Genomic DNA, 11,649 nt, shown 5'->3' with positions numbered 1-11,649 from the left:
GTACAGGATAGCCGGGTGATCACACCCAGTCAGCAGGGTTTGTGAAGGGCAGGTCCTGCTTGACCAACCTGATCTCCTTCTATGATAATGTGACCTGTTTAGTGGACAAGGGAAAGGCTGTGGGTGTTGTTTACTTGACTTTAGTAAAGCCTTTGATACCGTTTCCCACAGCATTCTCCTGGAAACACTGGCTGCTTGTGGCCGACAGGTGCACTCTTCACTGGCTAAAAAATTGTCTGGACGGCTGGGCTCAAACAGTTGTGGTGACTGGAGTTAAATCCAGTTGGTGGCCAGTCACAAGTGGTGTTCCCCAGGGCTCAGTACTGGGGCCAGTTCTGTTTAATATCTTTATCAATGATCTGGGCGAGGGGATCAAGGGCACCCTCAGCAAGTTTGCACATGACACCACGTTGGGCGGGAGTGTTGATCTGCCTGAGGGTAGGAAGGCTCTACAGAGACCTGGACAGGCTGGATCGATGAGTCGAGGCCAACTGTATGAGGTTCAACAAGACCAAGTGCCGGGTCCTGCACTTGGGTCACAGCAACCCCATGCAGCGCTACAGCCTTGGGGAAGAGTGGCTGGAAAGCTGCCCGGCAGAGAAAGACCTGGGGGTGCTGGTTGACAGCCGGCTGAATATGAGCCAGCAGTGTGCCCAGGTGGCCAGGAAGGCCAACGGCATCCTGGCCTGTATCAGAAATAGTGTGGCCAGCAGGAGCAGGGAGGTGGTTGCTCCCCTGTACTGGGCACTGGTGAGGCCGCACCTCGAGTGCTGTGTTCAGGTTTGGGCCCCTCACTACAGGAAAGACACTGAGGTGCTGGAGCGTGTCCAGAGAAGGGCAACCGAGTTGGGGAAGGGTCCAGAAAACAGGTCCTATGAGGGGCAGCTGAGGGAACTGGGGCTGTTTAGCCTGGAGAAAAGGAGGCTGAGGGGAGACCTTATCGCTGTCTACAGCTGCCTGAAGGGGGGGCTGTAGTGAGGTGGGTGCTGGTCTCTTCTCCCAAGTAATGAGCGATAGGACAAGAGGAAACGGCCTCAAGTTGCGGCAGGGGAGGTTTAGATTGGATATTAGGAAAAATTTCTTTACTGAAAGGGTTGTCAGGTATTGGAACAGGCTGCCCAGGGAAGTGGTTGAGTCACCATCCCTGGAGGTATTTGAAAGACGTGTAGACATGGCACTTAGCGACGTGGTTTACTGGTGGACTTGGCAGTGTTAGGTTTACAGTTGGACTCAAGGGTCTTTTCCAACCTAAATGATTCTATGATTCTGAACTCTCCCTTTCCTAGTAAATAACAACCCCCATTAGCAGAACATCCACAGATAACTCTGCAGAATAAATGTCCGAAAGAGCTAATCTGATACCAAGGTAATGCAAACTGCTAAACCAGCAGAGTGGGAATCTTTAGCAGAAACAAGGTGCTGCAGGTAGGTGGAGGACCACCAAGAGTATGTCAGGACCAGAAACAGTAATAAATATATATACTTTGCACAAGGCACACTTTCCAGGTGTAGAGGCTTTTTGATAACACACAGCACAACACAGCCAAGAACTGAAGAAATATTCTCAAAAGTATCATGGCATTAATTTACTTTTGCTTGCAGTAACACCACAACACGAACTTCCTTCAGAGAAACCACCTCACTGATCACACTACCATGTCTTGCCAGATACTACAGCATTTATATCAGCAATTTTCACAAAATAGAAGAGATTTCAAACTACTTGCACTAAGTATTTCCCCACAAACCAAACTTGCAGCACTTCTGCTAACCAGCCTCACTCTCAGCAGCAGCAAACGCTGCCTTCCAGAGCACGTGCCATAACTACAGCTAACACTGTGTCTGTTTGAACTCACCAGAACAGAAGCAAGCCCAGACTGCCACATAAAAAAAAAATGCTGTTCATACATGGTCCCTCTGAATTTTGAGGAAATAGAGGACTCAGCTCCCTCTCTTCAGGAATATTCTGCAAATAACTGCTAGCTGAGGCCCAGCTGCAGGTTAACGCCTGGCAACTGTTGATTAAACAGGTTTCAGGTAATCCATTTGACACATGTGCTGCCCTGAATAGATGAACAAATACCTGAGCAGTTGGAAATTTAACCCTTTTTGCCACCTCATCACAAACAGCATGACATGGACTAAGTTCAGCCAAGCTGAGATCCCAAGTGGAAGCCTGAATCCCAGGGCAGTGCCTGAGGTACGTTTCTTTAACCATGGAAGGAGGGGTATGTCCTACTCACCAAAGCCACCAGCAAAGCAGTCCAGAATGGGGGTGTCTTCACAGGCTTGCTCACGGAGCAGAAGGTGAAGATGTCCTTTTCCACAGAAGGGCTGCAGCACTCATAATGTGCAAAACACCACGGTGCACTGCTGCGGCTGCTTCCCCGAGGAGTACTTGATACCATCACGCAGCTACCCATCAGCACGCACTGGCTGGATGCAACTCGGGATGGCACGCACAGATACAGTCGTGCTGTCAGTTTGGGAAAGCATCTCATGATCAATAGGGCCCCTTCTAAAACAAGCAATCTACCAAATCGACTCCCCATGAAATATTTTGGCTCTAAGATCAGACACTATCACTTCTATCAATAATAAAGTGTTTCCTAAGTCAGCAGGAGATCATAAAGAGAAGACTTCCAGGATTTCCCTTTGGCAAAATATACCTTTGTTTTTTTTTTCCCCTGCACCTAGCCTAGGTAACCCACCCCTGGCTTGAGACAAATGCAAATTGCCCTTCAAGAGCATACCAATTTCCCCTCAAAATCTTATATAAAGCTATGAATGTTGTTGAACTTAATTAAGTGTGAAGTACAAGTTTTGCATAACAAACGTTACTGTTCAATACACTGGGCACTTACCACAGGTAGGACAACTATAGCCTTCACTTAAAAAGATCATCCTTCTGCTACACAAAACATGTAACTCTACTGATACCACCATAACCACATCAGTATAAAAATGCAGGAAGTACAGAAAACTTGGTCACCATTGCATAAACGCCAAGAGTACTTTAAATGCATTAGCCATGGTACCCATTTCCTCTATACGTTGAAGCACAAGAACCCAGTACTCCACTACTCAATTACAAATGTAATTTTATTTAATTTCTTCACTCAAACTGAATTTTCTCATTCCAAATCTTTACTGAAAGAGATAGTAGTTAAATGCTTAGAAAAAACAGGAACTGCTCTAGTAGGCAGCTAGCGAAAGGTATGTATCAATACAGGTATGGAATGTAAATTTCAACTCAGAGAGATCACAACATACAAAGAAGATTTTTATGCAATACAGACTTACAAAACAGTAACAGTTCTTTTCACAAATATTTTAACAGAGTTCTGCACAGCAATCTTGTAGAAAAGTAATTTGTGCAACACCAAAATAACTTATTGTTCCTTAGTATAAATTATTTTTCATTCCTAAAAGAGGTAATTTAATATGACTGGGCAGGATCTGACTGGATTTGGTGATAGCAAAATATAAAAGATATTGTTGCTATACGCAGAAAAGGAATATGGCATATGCTACAGTACTGCAGGGGCTAGTTCTAGGAAAAAAAAGTCACCTGCAAGTCTAGGGCTTCTGCTGCTGTATAGAGGCTGTGCACCAGGAAACACCTGCCTTTTTAGTGCTTTCACAGTCAACCAGCAGAAGTGTGCTTTGGTACTTGCACCTATTAAAAAATACCTACCACTGTGGGTTTCTAATTTGAGTTTAAAGTCTTCAAAATAGCCTTTCTGATTTTGAGGAACAATCCACATTTTGGTGTGCTTTGGAGGAGATGCCAGGTAGAAACTAGGATTCACACTTGATGTAACATAAAATCCATTCCCGATTTCTCTCTCTTAACTGCACAAAACATACAACTAAAAAAGAACTAATTGTCTAGGCCTAGAAACATGCTTGAATGTAACATTGATGGAAACGATTCGCAAAGTTTAAAATTACATTAACCATAATTTAAATATTACCACTGATTCCCAGAAACTTCAGTGCTGATGCAGTACAATCATTTGGAAAAGTACGAGACAAAGTGTGGTACAGATAGCACAGATTAAAATTCCCCAAACATCGTAATTCATTTCCATTATGTTAAAATCATATATTCCTCAAGGTTATAGATAAAGCTTCAGATGGAAAATCCGTTTCTTCATAACATAGCTAGAATGTGAGTTTTAACCATCTTTACTTTAGGTTTCTTTTACATACAGGGATCAAAATAGACTTCTCATTATGACTAAAAATATAGATTTTTAACTACAGAACCCAGCAGCCATTTTTCTGCTTCTTTGCCCTTCCCCCAAAAAAGTCAAGCAAGGTCTACAAAAATAGCAATTAACTTTAAAAAATAGGTTGCTTCTTCCAGCAAATAAGTTTAAGTTACATTCAGATGTAATATAGCTATTTATAAGGAACAACATTGTGGCAAGACACCAAGGGAGGCGTGCTGTGTTCAGTTTCCTTCTGACAACAGCTGCGCACATCAGTGCTAATCTTGGTCTCTATGAAGATCAGTATCTGGTCTGATACTCGTGGTGCCAACGATTGAAATCATTGTAGAAAACCACTATGCTCCCAGATGCCATGCCAGTCATTATACACCTAAGAAAAGCACAAGACCATATTTGTTAGTGAACCACTTCTTCACGTTCAGATATATGAGCCAACACACCAAAGAGTTACATCAATACAGGCACGAGAACCCAAGGCAATGACCAACTTCCACCAAAGACAGCTAGAGCTGGAAGTGCTCCACGTACCAGAAAAGTCAGGCTCTAGGGGCTCCCATCTTGGGCTTCCAAGGACTCCAGCAAGCTGGATTTGAATAAAACTGCCACCTCTGATAGATTTATGGATCACAGAACATAGAAAACACCACGCAACAGTTTGTGTGGTCAGCCTGAAGCTACAATTGAGAGTTAGACAACAGAATTGTTTACCAACATCACTGTCCTGCAAGGCCGCTTCAGGTTTCCTGGGGATTATTTCTTGGCTTGCTTGGTTGGTTTTTGCGGGGTATTGGAGCGGGACGAAGCCCTGATGAAGTAGCACAGTGAAGGAAGGCTAGGAGAAGTGTTCATTTCAGATTCGCCTCCCCCATTTAAGCACATGATCTAGATGAAGGAATTGGATGTGGGCACAGGACTTCAGTTGGAAATGTTAGTGTTTGGGTTTGAAAGCAATCTGAAGGCTTTGGTTGTTTTGGAAGTTCCTGAAAGCAATCGCTGTGCTTTCCCACCGAGGCACTCTTTCTTTCTAAACTCCTTACCCTTGGCCTACTACTAGAGATCATTTAGGTCAGTTTAAAAAGCCATGACCCTGACATAGCACACAATTACAAGGGTTTCTATATCATCTTTTTTACTGTCTCATATTAAAGTTTTAGGAAAATCAAACATATGAGGACATAGAAAATTCTGGCACTTTGGAAAAAAGCCTCAGCATTAAAAAAACATTCAGAGTAAAATGCTGTACTTTTTTCCATCAAAACAAATACTGAATATAAGATCATTGTGTTTTGATAGTAACACACTATTTCATTTCAAGAGCACCATTTTGATTTTTTTTGTATTAGGTTAAAATGTCTTTTTACACACTGTCACTCACTCACATATATTCATGCATACCAAATAAATTACTCTGAGTAATTACCTGTAATTACTGAGTAATTACTCAGTAAAATACTCTGAGTAATCTCTTCTGAGTTTCTGTGTCTTCAAACCCGAAGTGAATAGGTTCCTAACTTGAGCACGTGGATAAATTTATAGATGTCCATATTAAATTTCAGTTTATTGACATGCAAAGATTATGTTGACATGCCATTAATTACCAGTTTAAAGATTCCCTAAATGCAAAATTTTTTACATTTCAGAGGTCTAAAATTCGACAGCTGTAACTCCAGCTTTTGAAATGTTTTTAACAGCAGGGGCTTTTTAATGGAAAACTACTTCTTCCAAAATGCCTATAATCTCTAATTATGCTTAACAAGAAGTTGTTGAATGCTTGATTGAAGTCCACAGATTTTGCTGGCTTGGATTTTTTTAAGTTCATTTTATCTAAGTTTTAGAAATGTAGTCCAGGTAAAAATGTTAAAACATTCAGTATGGACTTCAGTAATCGGAAGATTAGGAGTCTCAACAATATGCTTTACTGCCCAATGTAGGCATTCCTAAGTGATTTAGGAGCCAAATCTGCTTGAAAAGTACAAAGGAACTCCACTAAGCAAATATACCAAAGCAAACAAAATTCTAGCTGGCAAGTTAGAAGTGTGCAAATGAAATGGTAAACATCCATCTTATAAACAAACAATACTTTTGTGATAAAAACACAGAAGGACTTTTAAGTACAGCTGCATTGGAAAGCGTAATGTAAAAATCCAGTAGAAATATTAACCAATTGCCTTCAGTTGAAGGAATCTTCAAGGAGGGTCATGCTTTATGTGGATAAAATAACTTTTCTAGAAATGAAAATTAATATTTGCTTTAGCAAAACATGGACGTGTGGAGGGAATCTTATTGTGCAACTATTCTAACTGTTCTATTTTCAACATAAAGGTCTGGAATTAGGAATGTGATTTGTATCATAAGTGAAAGAAGAAACATGAAAAGCACATATGTAACCTTCCGCCTCTATGTGACCCACACTGTACATTGGCACAGGCCAATAACTCAACCCATCTTGAAAGTCTGCCAAAGTAAGATTTCTTGAATCTCTCTTCATTCCCCCAAGCTGAAATCCTGAAAAAGATTTTCTGCCCTAAATATGACATATTAGAAAGAAACTTATGCAATCGCAGAATTCTCAATATAATCACCAGGATCTGTGATCCACAGAAAATAAAAATCAGAAGAAAAACAAAAATGCAATTTAATTGTAAGTATATATTCTGTGAAATTCTTGTGAAGACCAGACTTTGCTCTAACCTTTGGTCATAAGACAGGGCCATGGATCGGATTCCAGCATCACACCCTGGGTAAGCAAAAAGCTGCTTGAGGTCCCACATCTGCCATACCATGACAACTCCATTGTCTCCACCTGTAAGCAGATACTGTCCATCTCGACTCAGCTGAATTGCCTAAGGGGAAATCACATGGATATTTGTCAGATAAATATGCGTTGCTCTTACTCCCCCTCTTTTACTTTCATAAAAATTTTCATATTGACAGCTGAATGTCTAGGGAGACTTGATATCAACACAAGCTTTTAGGAAGCGACATTATTGTTACGTTATTCCACCTCACAACAGAATTAATGTTCTTATGCAGAAATGTCTTTAATACATTAGATGTCACTAGTTAAGTTTTACCTCACCTGTCATTTATTCAGTATTCCAAAGATCTAATATGAGGTCAGCTAAAGAAATCTACTCCTTTAATTAGCTAGATTTACAAGATCCAGCAGCACTGGCATTAAAATACAATACCTGACATTCCCCCAAGGGTCTTTAATACTGGCCTAACTTTTTCTCTCTGGCAAAAGGTTGAATGATGGAAGGAACTGAAATGTTATACAAATTACTAGAATTAATTTAGACCAGCATTTTTGAACTCCTGCTCTGGATTAATAAGATAATGATCCACCCCTCTTAATAGAGATTGTGTTTCATTTTATCATCTATCCTGAAACTGCCTGTGACAAATTCAATGGCTTATACCCTGTTTTTGCATGCATCATGGGGACTGATGGCAAATCTACATTTGAAATCTTTATTTGTGATCCAGATAATGGAGAAAGATGGGATATAATTGGTTTTCACAGTGAAGACTTCTGGTAACAGGAATCTTCAATCTATTTTGATATTTCTTGTGTGCTGTTAGAAAAATCATGGTAAATTCTGAGTACATGGAAGAACAGCAACTTTCCTCAGTTACCTGATAACTATACCAGATGACACTATCAGATATTAAGATGACTGAAAACCTAAGAAATATTAGTTAAGGAGGGATTTTGCTGGTTTAAATAGGCCAAAATGTGGTTTAAGAGAACTGAACTTGAAATTTTATTAAAGTGATACTTTATGGGGTCAGACAGACCATGATGCATCTAGCCCAGTGTTGTATCACCAGCAGTGGCAGCAGAAGATGCTGTGAGGCTGGCCACTCTACAGTTCCTTCCCCTTATGCTCCCCAGCACCCACAATCACGGCATCAGGAATATCAAAAAGTATATGTCTGTCCATTCCCTTTAGTATCTATTTATGGACATGTTACCCATGAATTTTCTTAATCTGTTTTTGAGACTGCTGATGCCTTCTGTGGAGGAAAAAAAAAAAAATGGCAGAAGTTCATTACAGTGCAAAATAGTTTTATGTTTTGAAGTGATCCTACTAGTTTCAATGAGTATCCCATAGGTGTCTCATTGTGGGGTTTCCTGACTAACAGTTCTGCATTCCCTTCATCCATTGCCTTCATCATTCTGTAGACCTTCAGCATTGCCCACCTCAGAAAACACTGAATAAAACTAGTTCCCAACATAAACCCTAGAAGACTCTGTTACTGACTTTTCTCACAGCAATACTAAGATTTTACACATCTTTTCCATATGGGTCTTAGCAATTACTACTACAGTAACCTTGAAGAGTACAAAACTTCTTCTGAAAGGAAGACCCTGTCCTGCTGCCATGCAGAAAATAAACTTACGTATAGAGGATACCAGGCCCTGATTTTATAGCCTCATCCTCCAACTATCTAGGAAAACTGAAGGGTTTGTAGGGCCTTCCAAAAAACCAAAACCAAAAAGTTGAATGAATTCTGTTATGTGGAATGACATCAGCATGAGCTACCAGCAAGATCAAGACCCTTAAAACTACAGTTTGGCCCATTATTAATAACTCCTGTAAGCTGAAACCTTTTCCTATGCTCTCCTGTTTCCAGATGACTCTTCTGAGTTCTCTTTCTGACTTTTCCTCCCCAGCTTAACTTCTGTTTTTTCCCTTCTCTGCTCTTTACTTTTATTTTTTGTATGCAATACTGCGCACAGCAGCAGCCTATCATCCTCTTCATTTGAGCACACAAAAGGGTGAGAAACAACTTTGCTAGCTCTTTGCTGGATCATTTGCTGTTATCAAAAGGAAAATAAGGAACTTTGCTACTGTGAAGCACTAATATTAAACTGCTGATCCTACCTAATCCTTCTCTCCATTGCTCCTACTTCCAATTCCTATTTTTCCTTCACTCCTTTCTGCCTCTTCTTGTCTTCTCCCAGACTCTGACAAGTTTCTACATTCCCATCTCTAATTCTCTATTCCAGTTGCTCTTGCAAACATCTCTTTCATTCTCTTCTCAGTTCTATCCTTCCTTCTGCTCTTCTATCATCTCTGCTTTCCCATCAGTTCCCCTTCCTCATCCAGGATCACCTCATTACATTTCTTGCCATGGCATTTTTGTGCACCTCACTGTAGGGGATGATTGGTCCCAGGGAAAAAATCTGCATCCCTGGGCTACAGATGTTCAGTACAGAATGTAGGTACTAAGAATTACCTACTGAATGCATTTAACCTGAGATTTGTGAATCAGCTAAATTTGGGCAGCTTTTCAACAAAATACACATCCTTCACACCAGGAATAATTCATGATAAATTTCAGCTCCCTCACCCAAGGCAGGGAGCCACAAAACATTTCAAAAGAAAAAATGTAAAAATGGAGGATATTCAGAGCAATGGCTTTTAAATTCCAAACATACATGTTCTACAAATAGATTGATCCACTTTAACTAAAATATTGTCACTGCAAGGCAAGGAAATTGCCTCAAGATGATAGTCTATAAGCAAGATTCCAGCTCAAAGATTTAAATTTAGGAAACAGTAGAAAGAACTGAAGACAGGATCTTGCAAACATATCTCTCTCTGCTGAAGTCTGCAAGTATTTTGGCACTTGCAATCTCTGCTTCTACAGTTTTTCGATATGCAAAACTTGTAACATACTGTGATTTTAAATTCCTCAGGAAAAGGAAGTTGTTTTTTTAATATACAGAATTTATAGCACATGCACCACAAAAATGAGAGAAACTAAAACACAAAAATGTTACGTTCATGCAACATTAAAGTGTTTATACAGACTGCTGACAAGCCTATAAACCAAAATATACAGTGTACGTAAGATACTGCTTTGTGAACAGCAATAATTGAAGTCAGACATACTGCACATCTGTATTTTTTGTACTGCTGTACTCTATTACTATGATGCCAAATATATCCTTTAAGAATTATATGATGTGCAACACTTACATTAAGATAGAGTTTCTATATTATATTATAAATTTTGAATGTTTACTGCAACAACTCCCAAGTAATCAGAATGAATCACACTGCTAAAATTTTATTTCACACAATTAACTGTAAAATGAATGTAATTGAAATACAAACATATACTGTAAACAAAATAGTATAACACTGAAAAAAAAATTATAAACCTATTCCAGCTGTGTTTTGAATTAAGATGACAACACATACATGTAAATTTAGACTCAATAAAGCAGAATACATGGAGTTCTTTTCCAACCATATCTAAGTATGGAAATTTGAATACTAACCAAGGTTAGAAAGGAGTATTCTGAGCTGAAGCTTCTCCCCCCAAAAAACAAATGTTCCAACCATAAATTGCTTCTGTGATTGTTTCTACCAGCCTACAAAAATGTGCTAAGCACCTCCCAAAGCACTGCCTCAAGGAGCTTGAAAACTCATTTAGAGACCCTCTTCTAAGAGTATAGCAACTCAGTAAGAAAGGGGTAGAAAACAAACTGAGATAAGACTGTGAAAATTATCTAGAACTTGCATGCACTGAGTAGATGATCATGAGATCTAACATACCACACACAATTATTAAAAAGATTATTCATTAGAAGCAAAAATCAATATAAGGTAGTTTTCTTCTCTATAGCAATGGCAGTCTCCTAAGGGTATTTTCAAATTGCAATGAACACTGTGACAAATAATTATTTGCTACACTTATAAAATTCAGCTGATGAAAATCCATTAACCTTATGGTCATGGTTCACTTGAATTTTATACTTGAGGCTTTTACTGAAGAAATGCTATATTAAAAGGCAAATTAAAGCCATTAATCTTTAATTCTTCCACTACCTGCAAAATGCAGTGAGTTTTGTGATCTTTTGATTAAATAAAGTATAGGCTTTGAACCCTTACTAATACCTATGCAATTTTACTAAGTCATTGGCTTGTCATGAAGACAAGATGTTGATTTATAGATTTTTATTGTTTATTAATAAATTTCTCAGCCACTTGCCTATATATATATTTATATATATGAATGAAGGAATGAATGGAAGAAAAAGGTCACCTTGTCAACATTTCAGTTTCATGACATGCCCTTCAAGATTTAACAAACGAAAGGATGCTTTTACTCCCAAGTACTCCAACTGGTATAGAAGATGACATGAATCAATTTCACTGTTCTGCTTTTCCCCAGCGTAGTTTATCTATGATTCTGCTCGGTATGAAACTGAAACAACTCTGCAACTAATCTTTCTCACAACATGAGCTTCAGACTCTCAAATAATCCCCAAAGCACACAATTTCATCAATGTTCTAAAAGCTGCATTTCTGACTTGTATTTCCTTGGAAAGTCTCAAAACTTTGCACAAATCCCTTTTAACATCTCAGATTTTTGAAAGGCAGTGCTTTGT

At 39.2% G+C, this 11,649-nt stretch overlaps 1 protein-coding gene across 2 annotated transcripts in view; it reads right to left on the bottom strand.

The window, feature by feature from the left end:
* Positions 1-3,090: 3,090 nt before the first annotated feature.
* LRBA (LPS responsive beige-like anchor protein) overlaps positions 3,091-11,649 on the bottom strand; it is a 434,876-nt gene continuing 426,317 nt past the window's right edge. For both annotated transcript variants that reach the window (XM_075034981.1, XM_075034972.1), the window contains 2 exons: positions 6,930-7,081; positions 3,091-4,608 (listed from right to left, as the gene is read on the bottom strand). In XM_075034981.1, the coding sequence (XP_074891082.1) occupies positions 4,518-4,608; positions 6,930-7,081 (243 nt within the window). In that variant the 3' untranslated portion in view covers positions 3,091-4,517. The remainder of the gene's footprint in view (positions 4,609-6,929; positions 7,082-11,649) is intronic.

The sequence above is a fragment of the Buteo buteo genome, chromosome 1 (assembly GCF_964188355.1).
Source record: "Buteo buteo chromosome 1, bButBut1.hap1.1, whole genome shotgun sequence".
NCBI classification, from domain to species: domain Eukaryota; kingdom Metazoa; phylum Chordata; class Aves; order Accipitriformes; family Accipitridae; genus Buteo; species Buteo buteo.
The sequence above is the reverse complement of the archived record's forward strand: the minus strand, read 5'-3'. Positions and strand labels throughout refer to the sequence as shown.